Source organism: Tachysurus vachellii, chromosome 15 (genome assembly GCF_030014155.1).
Source record: "Tachysurus vachellii isolate PV-2020 chromosome 15, HZAU_Pvac_v1, whole genome shotgun sequence".
Classification (NCBI taxonomy): Eukaryota; Metazoa; Chordata; class Actinopteri; order Siluriformes; family Bagridae; genus Tachysurus; species Tachysurus vachellii.
This window is the reverse complement of record NC_083474.1, coordinates 10,122,610-10,144,825: the sequence shown is the minus strand read 5'-3', so window position 1 is coordinate 10,144,825 and position 22,216 is coordinate 10,122,610. Positions and strand designations below refer to the sequence as shown.

Here is a 22,216-nt window from a genome sequence, read left to right as displayed (position 1 = left end):
GACTGTTTGACTTTTTAATATTGTGTATATGAATAATTTATTAAATGACATGGTACATAACATCATGAACATCCTCTTCACTAAAAGGACCATCACATTAAAATTCTCTTTACCCCAGTAATCAACGGTGACAGCACAATTTCATGGTGCTGTGTCACAAAGAAATTTCTCTTAAAGCCAGTATTAGTATTACAGACTGCTCTTTTAAAACCAAAACGTTCTGGTTTCATTTAGTATTTGGTCTCCATTTCATTGTCATCAGAAGAGCATGTTTGTATTAAAGAAAACAAAAATGCTGTAAGAGCCACATCCAACCCAGTGCTAGATACAAGTAAGGTAGTCCATGCTGGCCACAATCAATCCTGTTATTTGATTAGGCCAAGTGGGAGTCTGCTTAGCAGCCTCCAGGGTCCCATTTACTGAGCTTATTCTCCAAGCCCTGCCACTGTTTGCAGAATAGCTCAAAATGCCATCAGATCCTCTGTCAGTCAGTGAAATGCGTAAAGCAACAGAAGAATGGTGCAGATGCCGATAACTCCACCCAGAATTAATGAGTCCCGTCTCTTCCTTAAGTTGATTCGCTGGATGAGGCTATTGATGGCAGGAAATCGATCTGGCAGGAAAAGTTAAGGACCCAGACAAAGTCAAGCATTTCCAAATATAATTAGAATGAAATAATTATCTTAAAGAAATGATTCATTCTGAGGACAGACAATATATTTCTGATAAATGTTGTTAATCTGCATTTCTTCTGAGAATATGCTAAATGCTCAAACTCTTGCTATCATTAAAGGAGATATGGTTCTAAGTACAAGGATTAAACAACACGTACAATCAGGTTTCTTTCTAACTAGCACTCTTCCCCTTTTCTGTTTGTTGTATTGAATCAAGACACCCACAGCCACTTTGCTTTATGGTGTTGTGGCTGAATACGATGCCTCATTTATGTTCGTGACTGATGGACTTTTCCATCATTGTTGGAGAACTGCGGAAAACATAAACCAGGCTTTAAGTTGTCATAACGCCAATGGTCAAGTTCTGCTTCAAGGAAAATTTTACGGGGAAAAAAATCCTGTCTTTGTGGTTTTGTTACATTGCAGCAGAAAGTGTTTTTATTTACTTCCTTCCTTCTGCTGGTTTAGTGTTTTCTCAGTGTCAGTGTTTTCTCTCAGTGGCTGTAGTGCCCAGCATTAATTACTTGTGCTCACCAATAATCTGTGATTGAGTGATGTGCCAGTGTTCTGGCAGTCATGCATTTATCTCCAGTTTGAATTTTGACTTTGTGCAACTCTCACCATAGACATGTTTCTGCCTCCTCCACTGTAAGGCAGGTAAAAACCTACCGCATTTTCACTTAGCTTCCCACCCAGCTTCCCACCCTATTGTCAAAATACATCACCCTAAAAAACAACACATGCACTATATCATAAAATAAGGGCTTTTTTGTTCATCACTACAGAGAAATGTAGTATCCAAAAAAAAAATAAAAAAATGGTGTCAAAGAAACACTGGTCATATCCGTGAACAGACACCTCCAAACCACCCTGGTCAACCTTTGAGTGCTCTACAATAGCTGACTAAATGTTAATGAGAGACTGTCTATTTGGTTACAGGGACATGCAAAAGACATGTTATACAGTGTATGAACATGTTAAAGAGAAACCAAAGTTAAAGTTAAAGTTAACCAAACAATAACAGTTACTTTCCCACATACCAGTGTTCTCAGGACAATTCGCTAAACGAGATCTATACCAATTTCTATAGCAGGCTTTGCTTGATGCTTCTGACTCTTTGCTTGATGCTTCTGACTCTTTGCTTGATGTTTCTGCTTGAGAAATAAAAGGATACTGGCCAGAGTGTTGACCCTGCTCTGTATAGATTTTAATATGCCTCGCTGGGAGGTCATGTTTTCCTTCGTTGCCATGGCAATACTGGAAAAGAACAGAAGAATGTTTTCACATGAGTTAAACATGAGATTATCAACCACAGCCTTTATTTATTATTCTGTAATGCATTTATAATACAGAAGACTTAAATGACTTTGCTGTCACTCTTGAAATGCGTGACCCGGTTATGCACGCTTTCACTTTTTTAAAACTGTCAGGCAAATTCAGAGCCAGCACAAATTTGTCTTCTTCAGCTGAGTCTTGCTTTCCTGTAACTAGTAGAAAGGATTAAATTGCAGTGTGACACTATAGCTCACTCAGGATTGGGCTCAGCAGCTTTTTGGAGTGTAAATGATAGCCTGGCACCTTAAGCGCATGCTGCAGGCTTCAGCTATTTACTTGAGGGAGCAGGACAAAAAGATGTTACACAAAAATCATCCCAAGCCAAAAGCTAAATGCAGGGTAATGTGTTATATTCTCTATATGTCTTTGTTCAACATAAATCCCACTGTAGAGCAAAATGAAAATACACAATGTTCAAGGCTTTAACAGCACACATGCATTCTCACTTTGACATGCTTCAAATTTACGTTTTCAGACAAACAGATTGAAATCATTTAGATATATGCTGTAATTGTAAATACATTAAAATATCCTGTGTACAGCAGGGTGACATAAACCTGTCCTAGAGCATCACAACCCCACAGAGACTTTCCCTTGGGAATAAGCTGCAGAGTTGCATTAGACGTGTTACATGACTCCAAAGTGTTCTGATCCACCTGTAATTTTTCTGTTGACATCAATGTTGAGTTAATTCAACATTACAAAGAAATGCAACATTACAAAATACATTGTCTGTAGTTTTGTCTCTTAAATCTTAATAATACAGCATATAACTGATTTACACATAGCATTAAATCAAGGAAAAATACAACACAATCCACTTATATAAACAATCTGTATAACAAAAGACAAGTCCTTTTTGGTGGCTTCTCCCTTGATGCCATTAGACAAAAACAACGAGGCTCCAGAGACATTCATCACCTCTGAGAGCTCTACTGATGGACCGCTCTCTGAGGACTTGGAAAGTGGAACCATACAGGGAATATTTCCATTGGACACATATTTGTGTCTAAAGCTTAAGACACTTTCTCACTCTTACAACATGTACTTCTGTAATGTAGTAGCTCCACAGCTCTGGGGTAAAAAGAGCACAACTGTCTTTATAGAGTAAAATACCATGAGCTGGCCTGACAACAGGAAAAGAGGAATAACGTATTTAACCACAGATGGGGAGTGGAGAAAATATGTAGTAAACAGCATAATCATAACAATAAATCTTTGATAAAATCCTGGCTAATCTTTAAATAGTCTCTTTTCTTACCCAATTTTTTACTAGTTTCTAAATATTTCTGGTCTGGTAAATATTTTTACTAGTTTCTAAATATACAGCATCTGATTACTGACGTTAGAGAGTAGAGAAAATAAACAGTGTTGTTAGCGAGTTTCTAATTATCATTACATTTAAAAATTTGTACTGAGAGTGGTAGTGATGGCATACTCCTTCTCCCCGGTGAGCACTGGTATGAGGGCAGATAGTGCTGCATGAGCAGTAGTTCAAAAAGATGTCACTGGCTGGCTTCACATGTCTTTGGAGGAAGCACTTGTTAGACTTTACTCTCCCCAGTTGGTCGCTGTTGTATTATAATGGAGAGCTGGCTGGTGGGTTTCAAAAAGGTTAGATATAAAGATTAATTCTAGGAATATTTAATCTTTTAAATCGTTTAATCTGAATAATTTTTGGTAGTTTCCAGAAAAACTTTGTTAACTATATATTTGTCTAATGCTGAATAAACTAATACTATATAGACTAAAACATAGTCTCAAAGTTTTCTTTATTATAACAAAGACAAATGTTCACTATGAATCATCAATTGCAACTGATCTACAGTAGTAAGGACAATTAAGTGTTAATTAAATATACTGTTATTTGGAAGTAATAAAATGTTGTCCACGAACGTTATAGGAGCTGGGATCTTGTTTAGGAGACCTTCCTGTGATTCATTAAAACCCAATCAGAAGCACCCCAGCACCCCAGTGACCACAGCAATGAGGAGTTCCAAACTTAGTGTATTGTTGTGATCCCAGTGCAGAAAGCGTAACGATCACAGGCAGTAGATTTTGAGCAATTTTCTGCATGAATAACGCCACGGGAGATTAGAAGAGGAGCTGCATGGACCACGAACCAGCTTAATTAAGCACCTGGGCCACCTGGCTCCTGTGGGCTTCCCCCAGATAAGGTAAACTGCTGTGCTGGGAGAAGATGAAAAGAATCTGCTCACACGTGCACCAGTCACGCCATGGGAGAGCAGACAACCCACGCTCAATCAGCCTGTACATCACCTACCAGGTGTAAGTATGAGCTCAGTTCAAGGGCAGGACCTGCACCCAGGGCTTCAGTTGCACCTTCAGATGTGTTAATTGTTATTTATTGAACCAGGACTCAACTCACAGAAGGAGGTATTTGATTAAAAAAAAAACACACACACAGCAATGTTCCTTTGCAATATGTTAAGATTTGCATCCATTAGTTGTGCTTGCCATAGTGGACACAGGATGTACGCTTGAACAAAGTGGAATATGTGGTTTCAAACAAAGCAACCATTAAATGTTTGCCAAGAAAGCTTTTCTGACAGCTTCACTTAAGAGAGAGGATCTGCTTTCAGCCTAATCTCAAGCAATAATCTAATGGTATCAGAGAATGGACAAGTAATGGGTTAGTGGCTTGATGTTTAGCATTGATTGAGGTCTCTAATGGAAATGGGTGCAAAACACACTACTGGTTTAGCAGAGATTTGAGTTTTGAGAAGTCAAGTCACACTTCAGTTAACGTACACAATTAAAAATATGCAGAACTTAAACAGTTATTACAAAAGTAGCCTGAGAGCATAGTATCATTAAATACCGAGCAATTTCTGTTGGATCTGGCTTACCTTATTGTATCTTCAATAAGTCGATCCGAGCTGTAAGAGGAAAAAAGTAGATGTGAGAGGCATGAGTAAGAATGAATAAATAGAGGTAAGCTTATTTTTACAGTCGCTGAGATTCAAAGTTATTGACAAGAAGCTCTTTCTCTTATGGAAAGGAAAATATTTTAACACCTACAACACAACATAACTTAGTAATTATAATTAAAGGAGAATTTAAAATGCATCCAAATGTCAGGGAGTTATAGCAGTTTGAGGCTCAGTGTTGACTCCTTATGCATAAAACGCAAATTTTCTTATAGACCTTAAACACAAAGTGTCCTGCAAGCTTCAATTTCAAAGTGGTTTATCACTTTATATGACAATGAGCAGGAACTGCAAGAGTTCACGGCAAAGAAATACCGTCCAGCTTGAGACTCCAATACGGGGCCTGCACTAAAACAGGATTACAAATTCTACCCCTGCTTCCATGTCTTCCTGACTACAGCGGTACTGCAGAATGTTGGCAGTGAAAAGGACTGCAGTGGGTTAATGGTCCACATTATTCATTTCAGCAACCGTAACGTGACAGTGAGGACACAAATTCACAAACATAAACATGACGTAGGATTTTGTGGGAGTAAAGGAATAGTGTCAGTCAGTTAAAAGGTTTTTACCAAAGTCCCTACAAATAATGAGGCATGCTTTTGCAGCTAGACTAATTATTATAAATTGCCTCTTATGGTTGGTGCTGATGCAGTCGGTTTCTGACTCTCCTGTTTAATTCCCCACAACGGTGCAAGTAATCCTAATACGCCCTCCCTCTTTTGTTGTCCTTTTTTGACAAAATTGTGTCAAAGGCATTGCCAATAATTAGCAAAAACTGTATGAAAGAAAAATGAAATGGAAAAAAAAACATGTGTATTAAACACCAAAAATTAAACAGAGCAGCAAAAAAAACAAGCGCCAGCAGTTAATGAGAAACTTGAGAGCCATGAGGGCCATCGGTCAAGTACACTGAAAGTAGTGTCATGGCTCGGGCTTGCATGGCTGCTTCAGGAACAGGTTCACTAAACTTTATTGATGATGTAACTCATGATGATAATAGCAGAAACATTCTGAAGGTGCCAAGGGTGTATGGCCAAGTTGTTTAAACCATCTATATATAAATATCATGAAAAGAGAGCTGAAATGCTGATCTATTGTCTCATTATTCTTTTGTTCTAAATTCCAAATGTCATGTGACAATATAGTGTAATAACCCTGCTCTCCCTTTGAAAGAGTTGCTGTGTGTTAGACATACATAACTGTATGATAGTTCCAGAGACATCAAAACTTCTCATTTATCTAATATACTTCATAGTAGAAAGACCACATTGAATTAATTAATTTGTTTATTTATTTCCCCCATTTGCTCCCCTGTCAATTCCCCATCAATCAGGTCTTCCCATCATGTGACATCTGCTAACAAGTTGACTAACACAGATTTTCAGACTGCTGTTCATGCTGCATCACAGAGCAGCACAACACACTGTGAGGAAAGTGATATCTGAACTCTTCTGCATACGTGAGCTTAAAGACTGGATGACTGATTAGTATCATTGTGACTGACAGATGGTAGAGAGTATGCCATGCTGTCTATGTCATGAGTCTAGTTCAAGAGTGCAAAATTAACACGTCAAATCTTTAGTATTCATTTGTATCCAACTACACTTAAACTTCCTGGATAAAACTACAATAAACAGAGGCATGTAATGGTGAGTTAATTAAGACAATTGTTTAAACTGCTAAAAAGCTGGTTTCCTTCAGCAATGTGTTGTTAATAGCTAGAATAGATGTCTGAGGAAATAACGACTGATCCACTGCAAAGCCTCGGCTATCCCTGTCCAGATCTTTCCCACGGCTGCTGTGAAATATACAGGGACAATATGAACCGCATATGAAATGTATATGAAGCGTGTAAGAAGTAGAAACTTGGCTTTATATGCTCCCCTACAGCACCCTGGAACTAAACCACACCCTCTGAAATCACCCTAGGTCCATGACATCATCCTTCTGAGACCTTGGTTCTGCACAAACAATGCACTTAGCTTTTTACTACGCAATTAGAACTGATCATATTCAGTGAAGCATCCTTTTAATAGGACAACAAAAAAAACAACATATTTGCGACTTTCTGAAGACCAAAGGAATATATATTAATACTACTGTATAATAAAGTGCTATATATCGCTTTGATATCAGGATAGTTACAGCTGTAACAGACAGATGCACATCTGTTAAAGCAGGGAGAATGCTTTACTCTCATTCACTTAGTTTTTTTACCGGCCCAGATGAGACAAGGCTGAAAGATTTACTGTCCTCTTCTATCAGCGCAGAACAGACAGAATGTCACACTCCAGTGCTACATGAGTGGATGTGTGTGCAAAGATATTCTCAAGTAGTAAAAAGCGGCCCTCAAACAGCCGGCATGAGCTGCCACAGGCATTAAGTCAGTCATTATCACGAGGCACAAATTCAGCTCTCAGAGCATCTTGTCCTTCTGCTTTCTTCCTGTCCCAGCTTTATCCACTCAAGCAGGACAATTCAGTTTGTCTTATAACTCCCATAATACCATCCAAGTGTACTTAATACATTTATACAGTGATTACTTCACTGATGTATGAAGAGCGCTCATTATTCCCTTCCTCAAATTGAATAGTCTTTCATAGAGCTTCATCATTTTGAAGCAGAACTCTGTCTTGAAAGATTATAATGTGTTTGAATCGGTTCTCACTGTATATAGAGGTATAGAAGAATTGATGTGTGTCTGTTTGCAAACAATGATGCCTTGGTTTCAGCGGTTCTTATATTATGCTTACCTGTTCCATAGTTTAAAAAAAAACCTAATCAACTATACTCACAGACAGGCTTAGAATGCTCGAATATTGATCTTCTGTATACACCTAATAAATGAATGGCAGAAAACTGCTGCCCAATCTCCAGACACTGTTTTCAATAAAGACTTTATTGTGATGGCACCACAGGTCTGGCAGGGACACAGAACTACCCCAAATCCTTGTATCAGCTTGTGAAACCCCACAAAGGCTGTGCTTACACACTGAAAAGCTCTACAGCAGCATAAGGTGCTAAAGCTAGTAAATGGACATTATGCTATGTAATATGACCGAAGCATAATCCATCTGTCTTATTACACCCACTCAGCCCGACACACACATTACAGGAACAGCAGAATGATAAAAACCACTAACAAACTGTGATATGCTCCATTAGACCTGTAGTCTCCAACCTGAGGCAAATATTGAAAGAGTTAACGGTCTACACCATGACCTCATGAATCAAATATCAATATCAAGTTAAACGAGACATATTATGTAACTTTAAGCATCACAACAGCTTTATCAGGTCTTTCCGAACTTCTAGCTCTTTCTGCAGTTTGAGTACCCATCCATCCTTGAGCTTCGCAGAAAGAAGCAGCATGGGAGCTAATCAGAAAAGCCACTGTCTGTGACAGGCAGGGAGAGATTTATTTCACAGCTGAACAGGAGTTGACAGAAAAAGGGGAGTGCGCATCTGGATCTAAGCTGCTGAGCTCCATCTGCTGCTTTTTTAGCACACGACTCCACTGTAGGTCCTCACCCAGTGTCTCTTTGTATATTCTATTCTGTCACTCATATGCTCAAACATAATATGGCTTAATATGTAACATCTGTAAGATATTAGAATAACTATTCCTAAAATTAACTTAGTGTTGTACCACTGGACCGGCGAGGTCTTTTTTACATGTTACTAGCAGGACATTCTTCCATTTCCTCTGCTGGTCACTGCGGTTTTTCACCACCACAGGGAGTTGGTAAAAGGAAACTGAGCTAGATAATGGAATAAGAGGCATGCCTGGCAGAGGTCGCCACATTGGCTCAACGATGTCTTTTCCGCATACATGAAACATTACGGTCGCTCTGATCTCAATAGGAAATAGCAAATAAATTGTTTTATTAATGGCAAGCTTCTCTATGCACAATGATAAGAAAACAAATAGTTTACTCTTGAGCTCAGTGTCACAGGCCTGCACTGGTTCTGAACACAATAACAAAAAAAACTTGTCATGCCAGTTAGTGAGAATGTCAGGTTCTCTGACTTGTAAGAACAAAGTCAGTAGTATATATATATATATATATATATATATATATATATATATATATATATATATATATATATGAATATATGAATATATGATGGTCTGGGAAAACACTCTAGTTGTTGCTGTGACAGAATTCTGGCAAACAAGGTTCATCAGCCTATACCATACTTTCACCAAACCAATTAACCATGCTATGTCATGCAACTGTCATACAAAGCTCAGGTTAAGAAACCAGATGAATAAACAAAGTGGTAAAAAAACAGTTTCTGCAGAAGACTAAAGCTTAAATGTGATTTCCTTATGCACTGAAGGTCAGTTATGTGCTGTAGCAACACTGACAAAAGCCTCTTCAACTCCAGTTGGAATCAGATTCTTGCCATCGAAACATTGGCCATGCACCTGTGTCACAGTCAGAGTGGAAATGTACTTTTCACTTTTGGGCTAACCAGATTTTAAAGATGCTAGTTTGGAGTATGAAATGCATGCAAAACAGAAACATATGCCAGCTCAGGACAGTCTATATACAGTATAATCAAACGTGAAAAATCCACCTCATGATTTTCTCCTTCCCCACCCATATATAAGTCAAAATAACTGCACTGATGCCTGCCAAAACTTGGAATCTATTTACAATCAGATTTACATTTATAATCAGAGATCTGAATAGTTACATTTTCTGGGTTGTTGGCTGGTCTTTTAAATAAATAAATAAATAAAAATGGAAAAGGAGCTGGATGTGGTGGAAGCATACATTTTCATCCATTCTCTCCAAAAAAACAATTAAGCTAATACACAATAGCTCTTTTTACCTCAGTGTTTCTACCAAGTTCTCTAATTCTGAATATGAACTTTCAAAACTTAACTCAAGTATCAGAGATAGGCCAACACATGGACAAGCACAAACTGGACTCACTGCACCTCTTTAACAGTGAATAAAAACCAACCCTTTTTGTTTCCTTTCTGTCTGAGGGCTGAGACATGAACATGAGCCAAAGAAATAGTCAGCACTCTGGAATTAGTGCTATGCAAAGAGAAACTGAACCCTTGGGGAGGTGCCTGTCAGCAAATATTAAAATGCTAAACAAAAAAAAAATCTTAAAAATCACAGATAACATGTAACTAATAGTACAATGCTGATATTTTCCATGGAAGTGAATCTATATTCTAGCCATGGAATAAGCAGTATGCAGCCAGTTCCAGCAAACACACACTTTCATCATAATCTTTACAGGAAGAATCAAGAGGAAGTCTGTGGCATGTTCAACTTTTATATTTAAGTATAATGTATTTATTTTATACGGGAAAGCATAATGATGTATTTGCCACAAAATAATCTGTCTCAGCAGAGCACGAGTTCGTTTCCATTCTGCAGCACGTTCAGCAAGCCATTAACGCAACTCGAGAAAATTGTCTAATGGACTCTGTGGCTGTTACATATATAGAGATCCTGCAAGAGAACACACTTACGGTCCTCTGCAATGGACACAGTGTGGAACAGAAATCCACACTCTACACATGGATGGTCTGAGTCCAGTACAGCACTGTGATTTTAAAGAGCCATACATGGCTTTTTCATCAGACAATATTACCCATAATCCTGCAAATTCCTTTGCTGAGTTTTATTACCCATCTTGCCCAGGAACCATGCAGGCTGAGCTGTGACATATGAGTGGAGCTCATATAGTGCAGATGATAAAGACTGGTCAAGCACAAGTAGAACATCAATCCTGATTAAAGTTTCTAGCTGACCCCTCATCATCACCTGCAAACAACCTTCAGCAGAAGGTAAACAGTGATTGTCTGTCAATTGTCTTTTAATATTTACTGTGCTCCAGTCATCAAACAAGGGTTAGAACATTCACACAGTTCATATCTAATGCAAAAGCTAAAACAAATTAAGTCAGAAATCATAATTCAATTACTATATTTCATATAAAATAATTCATATTTTTAAACTGATATGTAAACAGGCTTGCAAAGTGTTTTGCCCTTTTCAAAACACCTTGCTACAGATTCTGAATAACGTTGGTCATATACGGATCAGTAGGTACTAAACTGAATCGTATTGCAATATATTTTAGCAGAATAAATACCGCAGCCAAATATCAGACTGTTGCCTTCTCATGCCTTAAAATCTCATGTGGAAGCTGGGGTATGACAGAAAAGATCAATGGCCAAATAGTGTTCAACTCCAGCCCTCCCTGACACGATCTGGGCAAACCTCTGCAGCAATAATGCATGAATAAAGAGAACAGAAGCTGTAGATCTTTAAAATGAAATCTTTTACCAGATAGCTAAAGTATTTCCACTTTAATTTAAGTGTTATCTTGGCTACTACCTCTTAATGAAGTAAAGGTGGAGTGTGTGTGTGTGGTTAGGGGTGTGTGTGTGTATGTGTGTGTGGTTGGGGTGTGGGGAAGGGATTTCTGAATTGAAATGTGAATCAGTCATAAATCCATGTGCTACACTTTTGGAGGCTACATCTAATCAAAGTTCTTGAAAAAGCAAATGTTGAATACATGGGTTTGTTTAACGCAAATTATTATATTATTTTTTAAACAGATTAATGTCACTATGTAAACAATATACTTAAATTGCTTTAAAAAATTTTTTAAAAAAACGATGCTGTTGGACGTCTCATCGGTCAGTTGTGAGTTATCCCAGGATCACCAGGGTCCCACTGCTGGGCTCCGGAGCCAGACCCTTAACTATGTTAAATAAATGTAAACCTAAACATTTAAACACAAAAGAGGGCTATATGGTGAGACTCGTCTCCAGCAGGGAGTTGGGACTGATCACTTTAATGGCTTTTTTGCTAAAACCCATGAATCAGCAAAAGAAAAGGAGCATTAGAGCAACTGCTGGAAATAGATGGTGTATTACTCTAAGGCACCCTAAACCTTTACCATTTAGACTGATATTATTTCTAGGTGTCCCACCAGACATACTGCTGGAGACATTTGAGGACAAGAGGAAGCAGGGAATTACACAATCCCTACAGAGGAATCCATAGACCGTTGATCAAGGTGACAAAGCACTTTCAGAGAGTCTAAGCTCCTCTAATGAGTTTATCAGTTTTTCTCCTCCACTGGAGTCTTCCCCTATTTAACCAAGTAATTGTCTGTAATGTGTTCTTCTACAGCCCTGCTCACATCATCTTTCTGCCTTTCCTCTCTCAACGTGTCCAAAGCTGTCAGTAAGTGGATAGATCTCAGACGTGAAGTTTAAAAGGTGTTACAGATGACCTCATGTTCAAGTACAGTTATAAGATCTGTTACTAATGACCGATTTCCTTTCCAAGAGAATGAGAATTAAAAAGTGGATAAATAATAAGAAAAGCAGATAAATAGCTGCTTTCACCATTATACAACAGTGACAACTTTGAACCTTTACTGATATCCTTGACATCATTGATTACGGGACTGTGTGTCAGCTCAAATCCATTAATGATAAATGTCGCAGGGTTGATGGCAACATTTTACCAAATTACTGGCTGCAAATCAAATGCCATCATCTCTACTTTATTACTGCTGTGGATCAAGGGCATATCAATGGAAAACTGAATACATGGTAAGGAAGGAATACACCCTAGATGGTTTTATTTAAATTTTTAATCATCCAGTAGTTTAGGTGCAATAAGCAGTGAGCGCCCCCGCCTGCATCACTGTTTAAAATAGTGCAGCAATATGCTGACTGGGCTGATGTTTAAAGCACCCACAGTTCCTTTAATAGCTGTTTATAACAAATTCATCTCTGTAAACATAGCTGTATATCTTAAGCTTAGACTATAGCTCAAGCACACCTAAGCGGAGTCATTGATGAAAGTCCACTGAGTGTTAAAATAGAGCCATTAAAATCAGCAGGGCTGTGCTATATCGCTAAAATAATTATTATAGAACTAAGATATTGACAATTATATAAATATATTTTGATAATATATTTGTTGAGAAAAAGTACATAGCTAAAGAATGTTCATGTCATCATATTTTTTCATGAATAAGTTTTAACATTAAACTATTTAAAATTGACTTGTACAACCTTCATCTTGCCTACTGTCTATTTATTTGTGTCCTATTACTTAATAAATAAATCGGTACAGTTTTTAATACTTTGTTGTTATTTTTCTCAGTTAATAATTTATTGTAATGGGAGCCTCTACGACAAGTTCCTGTTTTTGTTTTGTTTTTATGCTTTGCCAATGAGAGTAAACATCATCAGATACTGATATGATATCAGATTACATCATCCTGTTGATCAGCCCTATAAATCAGGTGACTGGAGGAAAAAAGTGGAGACACACTACAGTGCTGTAAAGGCTGTAAATGCCACCACATATTGCTGTAAAGGGCAAATGACTAATGCCTCGATTCAAAGCCAGCGAATCAGATTACACACAATTAGACAGTGAGATGTAAAGTCGCAAAGTATACCTCGACCAGGAACATTAGAACAGAGTTTCATTTAAGTTCACTTCATTTAATCCATTTAGACAGTGCTGGGACTGCTGCTACACGTCTCCAGACTTCAGTATGTGTCACATATTGATAGATTTTGTATGGAAATTGTGTTAGGGACCTGAATCCTTACTGATGGATAGATATACTGATGTCCTAATTCCTTTAATCTATAATGACAATTACATGATTTTATTTACATCAAAATGAGCTCTAAATTCTGTGTGTGTGTTTATAAAAATCTACAACCACGTGAAATGAAAGCCTTAATATAATAGCACATGGAGATTATGAAAATGTACTTACTTTCTTAGGTGCTCATGTTCCTTAAGAAAAAGTTCTGTCCGTCGGTTGTTCACCCCTGAGCCACTCTTGTACGTCCTGGTAAAGAAATGAATAATTATTCATATTAGAACATATCTTAGCACCTCCCGGATTTCATGATTGCAGAAAATAACAAAATCGAGCCACAATCTCCACAATACAATTTTACCACATATTTGGATCAAGACACGTCATGTGACGTCGACACATAAGTACAGCCATCTTAGAAAAAAAATTACATATGTGTATTCACTAAAAAAATATAAATAAATAAATACATTTTTAAAAAAAGCACAAACTCTTCAAAAAGCTGCAGCAAAATGACATGAATATAATGAGCACATTTTTTTAAACTAGCCAGTGGAAATCCAGCTATAAATCCTATGACATTCTCTCACACGCTTCGCCTGAACTTATAAATAATGAATACTGAATAATACAAAACACAGCTTGTCATGTTACAGCAAAACTGTTAACTCCTAAAACTGACTAGTTGATACAAAGTGCTGCAACTCAAGACTCCATACATTAATGTTAAATAAACATTTCCTAAGGGAATAATTCAACATATAAGTATATGTTTCCCTTTAATATGTTTAAATCTCTATTATTAGGCTTAAATGATGTATCATTAATCTAATCAATCAGAAATGGTATATTAAAATAAATAAATAAATAAATAAAAACAAACAAACGACACATGACTACACAATATAAGCCACAATAAATATCTCCAGGTTTCAATGGCCTACACCTACAGTTCTGTAATGTTTTGGACAATAAACAGTTGACTTGTCATCAGTATAGGCTTGATTTAAATCAAAACTGTAACTTACAGAGGGCATGACATTTCAATCCTATTAATCAAACTTGCCCCCTCGAGCTTGGGCTAGCGAGTCCAAGCTAATTTAACACTGAGGCGTTCTTCTTCCGGCTGTCTAGATGGAGAATCTAGCCAGTGCTTCCACAGAAAGCATTTAGTGTGAATAATGAATGAGTGCAGTGCTGGGAAGACCAACCCTTTCCAAGGAGTTAATCAGGGCAGTGGCAACCAGAGATACATCTTCCTATGGTCTGCAAACCTGGAGGCTACAACCCTCGCTCTACTGCCCACAGAAATTAAAATCCAACCTACATTTCAGAGCCAGAAGGCAGGTAATGGACGCGATGTGTGATACACAGCTAATCAAATGACAAAACCAACAAACATAAAGCATACACCACCCATTGGTATGCATTAGGGTGGGTTTACTGCAGCTTCACAGATATGGACATCGCTCTGCTCAGTGGGAAAATGCATTCACATACCAACCCGATCAACACGCAGCACTGACAGTTGATTTAATCATTCCAACGACGCTATTAAAGGCCTGGGCTATATTACACAAGCATGCACACACATACGCACACACACAGAGTGACTATCATTTGTGCATGCTGGCATTTCTACTGTACTGTGGTGCAATGCAGATCAGACGAGGGGGGGTGGGGGCACACAATGAACACAGCGATAGGAAAAACCTCCACAGTAATCACTGGTGTCCTCATCCTGAAAGAGGGACTCCGCAGTCACAAACACACAGGGAAAACGACTAGGAAAGGAAAGCTATGACCATACTGATGTGTTTTCCTGAAGAGCGCGTGCTGACACCTGGTGGTCAGTTAAGATAATGCATAGTATTTTTTTTACACTGAAGTATATATACCCTCTAAACCAAGAATAAAGGAAAAAACTTTGATATCTTTGAAAAAAACATGCTATTACAGAGTCTAGCCAAAAAAAACCATACCTGAGCCTGTTAACAGCATCAGGATTATATGTGAAGGGCTGTTTTCCACAAAAAAAATAATGTGTAACTGCACATTCACAACAGATTTCAATCTAACCATTTAAACTACTGTCAGTCAAGAACATGTATACATGACTACACTTGTGCACAAGCTGACCAAAAGTGGACAGTTAAAGCTTGGAAGAAAGCTTTCTTAGCACACATTGTACTTCTTTATATCAATCAAGCAAGTGAATGCGTTAGAGTATTTTTGTTGGCCATGTACATCCTTAATGGTCAAAATTTACTAATCCTGTTAATGTCGGGCTTTTCAATTGGCGGTCTGCAGGCAGAACACCGGTCCAGAAGGTAATTTGTTTCGGCCCTTCAAGTAGCCTAGTGTGAACAAGATATCACAGTGGGATAACGGACCCTACAGTTATAAAGTGACATGCGTTTGTTCCACAGAGCAGGAGTCATGGGATGTTAAGCGAGTGGCACAAGCAGCCTCTCCTGTGAGACTCGGTGACTGACAAGAGAATGACAGATGAGAACTTTTCCATTAGTATCATTTCTTCTGTTCGTTTCTTCCTTAATTTTTTTTTTTTTTTTTTACAAAAACAAAAAAATGGGAAATTGGGTGAAACAAAATGAACCCAATTCTACTACCTATGTCTACTTACATGGGTGAATAGTCACTCACACATGTATGTCATTAATATATATTAATATTTACCATTGTATCTCTATTGTGCTGACAACATATACACCAATTCACTGCTCTTGCCAAATCTAAAAAAAATGTCATTTCTATTATTAGAAGGCAGCATAAATGTTTGCAAATGACTGAGATGGCTATGAAAAAATGGAATGAAACAATGTTATTTTCCATATTTTTTGTTATGCGCACTTCAGTCTCAGTTAACGGAGTTAAATTCTAAATGTGTGCGATATGGCTGACTGATTTACCCATTTGAATGTAGAAAAAGCCTACTTAGACATTGTTGTTGTGTCATCACTCATATTGCAAGCTATATCTCTCTGGCCCCTCATTTAGGGTGCTTTTCATGAACTAGCCCCAATGACAAACTAATTGAATAACCCTGCTCTAATGGCTACTTCCAGCATAAAACTGCACCATGTCACAAAGCCCAAGTTATCTCCAACTGGTTTCAGGAACATGACAATATGACCGTGTTCAGTGTCTATGGCCTGCACAGTCACCAGGTCTCAATATAACAATTCTAGAAAGAAACTTAAACACCACAAGACACCACATGGTTTCAGTGCCATGATAAATCGAGTCTGTTCTGACAGTATCTACCCAGTATAAGTATAGTGTTCCTAATCAAGCGTATATATTCTGGGAACATTAAGTTAAAAATGTTGGAGAATAAAATCAGAACAAAAAGAACAAGTTGGTGAGCAATAGAGAGAGCACATTTCCATCTGAACAACCTCAGGGGAGAGGAACTGTTTTTTTGGCCTGAATTCATACTTGGAGTATGCTTAATAAAAAATAAGGCATTGTTACTATAACTAAAAAAAAAAAAGTTCTCAGTGATGTGACACTAATTGCGGATGCATACATTCAGCTACTAACCACATCTGAGAGCTTGAAAAATGTCTCACTCACTCAATGTCTTTCCTAACGGATCCAAGAAGATCCTCTCGTTCTCTGATGGCCAAGAAGTTGGATTTGGTTTTGTGAAACTCGTGTGTGTAGTCCTGCAGACACAGAAAGGGAAACATTACAGAGATGGAAAACAGTGTGAAGTTTAGTATGTTTGAGTTTGAAGTACAAGCAGGAACCTAATTCTATGTACATTCGGGCAGTGGAATTAGTTTCAAATTTAATGAATTGTTATCAGAATTATTTTTTTACTTAATATCTGAAGACTATTCATAAGATATTCATTCTGATACTAAATAAACAATATAAGATTTGATATCCCTACAGACAGAATACATATTAGTAAATATGCACATCCATGGAGGATTCTTATTCATTGTACACACATTTACCCCAAGTTAAAAACTTCCTGTTTTTCTTAGGTTTAGTTTGTTTTGGTTTTAAGCCTCCAAGTCTACAACATGATAAAATCCTAAGTAGGTTTATTCACTTTATATGAGGTACAACATGATGCCAATCTAGGAAAGTACACTATATGCCCAACAGATCAGCATTTGCAATTCGGCAAAAAAAAACAACAATAAACGTCTGATAGAAAACGTTATCTACTTTTCGGTGTACACACTTTCTTTCCTTTCTAAATAATTAGCTAGAAACCTGATTGATAACTTGGCCACAACTGAAACCTAACTAACACCGTTGAATATATTTATGTCTGTGTAAATATTGTGAAAATTTGAAAGTGTCTAAAGAAAGAAAAATGACCTGCTTTGGGCAGAAACTTTCATAAGCGATCACAGTAAGTGGGTAAGATGAGGAAGGAATAGGTGTAGGACATGTCTCACCTGCAGGATGTCTCTGTGCCTTTGCAGTGTGTGCATTAGTGCAGCATTAAGAGACGTCACTCCCGGCGTGCTAGTGTACTCTGCCATCTTATCGTTTATTCCTGTAAGCTAGAAGAAAATACAGAACTGAAACTTATTATCTTGTTGAAGCAAAATCTGGAAGAGACTGTGTTTAAACTGGTAAAACTGAGCTTTGGTTATAGAGTTTTACACTCCATCCCAACACACCAACACTGTAGATAGAGGAGGTTTTGAGAGAAACAAGGCATTCTGTAATAAAATCCAGTATCAGCTGTGTAAGAAAAATGCTTGTTTACCTACAGCATATGAAACTGTTTACAACTTCTTCATCTGTTAATGATGACAATGCAGTTTTCTGGATTTTTAGCCAAGGTATATTTGGTATCCAGATTTGCCATGAGGTTAACAGGTACACACATTGTGTAACTAAAAACAAAAATGTGATACTCTAGGACATTCAAAACAGTGTGATAAAACACAGCACAAGGTAAATCAAGTGAGTAAACTCAATTTTGTGGGATTTGTTGCACTGAGTGGTCAATTTAAAAAAAACATACAGACTTGACTTAAAGATAAGTTCTAATGTTTCTTTGTACGTTATTTTCTAATATGGGATGTTTGCAATTTGCTGTAGATGGACATAAATGTCTACCAGTCATTTGAGAGTTTGAAGCAAACTTGTTTTCAGGGCCTTTGGGTAATCTTTGGCATAAAAGTATTTAATGGATTTTATACAAATCAAATAATAAATAAAATTCTTTGTTGTGTAAAGGCCTTATAGAAGCCACTCCGGAAACAAAACTCACGGCTGGTCACCTACACAACACAAACACTGTTCCTTACCATTTTAATATTTTGCAATTAATCTGTTTTTGTTTTTGTCAGATTAACAAATTCGGCTTACTAACCTTTGCAAGAAGCTGCTCAATCTCGACTGACATGGTTTCAAACATTCTGTCTTGGGTGGAGTTATTAAGGAGTGGTGTTGTGTCAGAACTGCAAATAACAAAGTAAAACATATTTATAGATGGTAATAATGTATAATACAAAGATGCATTGTATTAATATAATATGTTTCACATCCTCGTGTAAAGTTACCTGTCTCCTCTCCGTCCATCACGAGAACTGCTGTAGCTGGTACACAGTTTACTGAAGGACACCAGCTTTAGGTCAAGCTCATTCTCCAACTGTCTGGCTTGTTTTCTCAAATCTGAACATACAAAACAAACAAACAAACAAAAAAAACATCATTGCTCTTCCAAATAAAATTAGGCTACTTTTAAACAACTGCAACAAGTTGCTTTTATTTTGCTGATATTAGACTAATTATACAACACGAAGTCTCACATCTAAAGCGTCCATTTCCAACTAACTCTATGACACTCTAGCAATATATTGTATTATATTGTGCATTGGTGAACTGGTCTAAATGTCTCACAGCTATTTTTTCATGACAACCTCTACACTCACTCACTTTATTAAGATCACCTCTGCACCTACTCATTTAGGCAATTATATAATCAACCAATCATAAGGCAGCAGATAAAACCATGCAGGTACGGATCAGGAGCTTTAGGGAATGTTCACATCAACCATTATGAGGTGGGGGATCTCAAATGATTTTGTTCATGGCATGATTGTTGGTGCCAAATGCCCTGGTTTGAGTATTTCTGTCACTCTCCTGGGATCTCCTGCAATTTTCACACACAACAGTCTCTAGAGTTTATACAGAATGGTAAAAATCTGAAAAAACGTCGATTGAGTGGCAGTTCTGCAGACAAAACTCCTTGTTGATGAGAGGGTGAGAATGGTCAGACTGGTTCAAGCTGACAGAAAGGCTACAGTAACTCAGATAACTGTTGATGCAGTTCTACACTGCAGTCATTGAATCTGTCCTGTTCACATCCATCACAATCTGGCATGAAGCAGCAACAAAACAGGACAGGAACAGACTGCAACTCACAGTAAAAACAGCAGAAAAAATAACTGGTGCCCCCCTGCCCACTTCCCAGGACTTGTACCATACAAGAACCAGAAACCGGGCAGGAAAAAATCACTACTGATCTTTCATACCCTGGACACAACCTCTTCCAGCTCCTCCCTTTTCTCAGGCGCTACAGAACTTTGCTTACCAAAACTGCCAGACACAGGAACAGTTTCTTTCCCCAGACAAGCACCCTGATTAACAACTCACCATAATCATATTACCTGCTTCATATCTATAAGTACTGCATTATCGGAACTGTCAGTCATCACATCATCCGTATACGTTGCACAGTACTGCTGCTGCATATTGTACAAAAAGCTAAATATTGCACAATATGATTATTTGCACTACCATGCACTTCTCACACTTTATATACATAACTGATCAGTGATATATATTCGGTATTCATATTTAATACTCGTACTGTCTATATTGCTACATTGTCTAATTTACTTGTTTATTTATGTGTGTACTTTTGAGAGTCACAAACAGCTGGAACCAAATTCCTTGTGTGTGTCAACACACATGGCCAATAAACCTGATTCTGATTCTGATTCAGATAATCATTCTTTACAACTGTAGTGAGCTGAAAACCATCTCAGAATGTGCAACGTCAAACCTTAAGGTGGATGGTGTACAACAGCACAAGACTATGCTGGGTTCCACTTCTAACATTCCCAGTATAAAAGTGAACCTGAAAAATCTGCAGGAAGTGTGTGATGTGATCATGTCAACATAGACCAGCATCTCAAAATTCTGCTTTCATATGGTGGAATCCATGTCATAGAGATCCGAGGCTGTTTTGAGAGCAAAGGGAAGCCCTACCCAGTATTAGTATAGTATTCCTAATAAAGTGCACTCTCAGTGAGTGTAGAATACCCCAGTTGCATTGCCTAACATTACTTTTAAATACTGTCACACAATTTAAAGCAGTACACAAAGCTAATAACGGATATATTTAACACCATTCGATATATTGTACTGTTACGTTGTTCGACCAGTTGGTTATTGGTCTTACATTATGTGGAACAATTACAATTTAAGTCCCTGTGTGTATGAGCTGTTACTAATGGAAACAAGAAGGTATTTCGACTCATGCATTAACATTAACCTATAGTTCATGTTACAGCTGATACTTACGTCCACATCACCCTGTTATACAATACTAATTCACACCTACTGACCAATGCACATGCAGTTCATTTGACACTAAACTCTACTTTTACAAGATGGTTCTTTGATTCCACTGAAAGCAGGTGGACACTTTGGAAGCTGAAGTAAGATTGCTTTGCTCACAGTGCAACCCGAAGGTACTTGCTGTTGTTCTAGTGGAGGTTGAAATAACCAGATGAAGGCTACTTCCGGGAGACATAAAATACCCTAAAGTGTGAAAACAGCCAATGACACAAGCAGTAAACAGTTCGATGTGCTTCTAGACAGCCTTAAGCTGAAGCCAGTCACATGTTGCATTACACTGAATCTCCCTTTCAAAAGCAGAGCTGCTGACACTTTCATTTTTTGTTAGCTATTTTAGTTTCACTAGCTATTTTTTTTAAAAACCAGCTGCGGTCAATTCAATCAAACGTCACCAAAGACGAGAGATGAGTTTTTTTTTTTTTATGGCAAATAATGTCAGAAGCATTTCTACTGTATACTCAAACACCTGTCTGATGACTTGTTGACAAATCCATATTGCCCTCACATTGCTAACGAAGTAGCTTGCTAGTCAACTAGCTGGCTAACTAGCTATTCCTAGCGTCAACGAGTCAGTACCTTAAACACAACAAAGTGACAAAACAGTACGTGACGTCTCAGTCTACATGAAGCACGATAATTAATCACACAGGCGAAGCTAAAGAGAAAATCTGAGCTATATGACTGACGTCACGCCGAAGGCTAGGCTCAAAGCTAAAGCTAGTTAGCAAGCTAATGCTAACGCGATGCACTAGATGGAGGTTTTGGTGCCAGTTAGCCGATTTCATTCTTAATAAACGTCCAGAAGCGACAGCTCACAGAACAGGAAGTCATAACAATTCATTTGGAAATATTACCACCGAGTCTTTAATTACGCCACTTTGCCACCTCACCTTCCCAGTAGTTGCTGTTTGCCGCCGCCATCTTTGTTATCCAACGTCATCCGCGTCTCGCTGGCAGAGGCGTGGAAAAGCCTGACGTACGTCCCAAAGAACA

The 22,216-nt window shown here is 37.9% G+C and overlaps 1 protein-coding gene across 1 annotated transcript; it reads right to left on the bottom strand.

The window, feature by feature from the left end:
* gosr1 (golgi SNAP receptor complex member 1) lies at positions 1–22,216 on the bottom strand. The gene is made up of 9 exons (XM_060887722.1): positions 22,114–22,216; positions 19,138–19,249; positions 18,948–19,035; positions 18,019–18,126; positions 17,177–17,268; positions 13,754–13,828; positions 4,880–4,909; positions 1,849–1,931; positions 1–613 (listed from the first exon to the last, which is right to left on the bottom strand). Exons 1-9 carry the CDS (start codon positions 22,142–22,144, stop codon positions 489–491), a joined length of 744 nt encoding a protein of 247 aa, XP_060743705.1. The 5' UTR covers positions 22,145–22,216; the 3' UTR covers positions 1–488.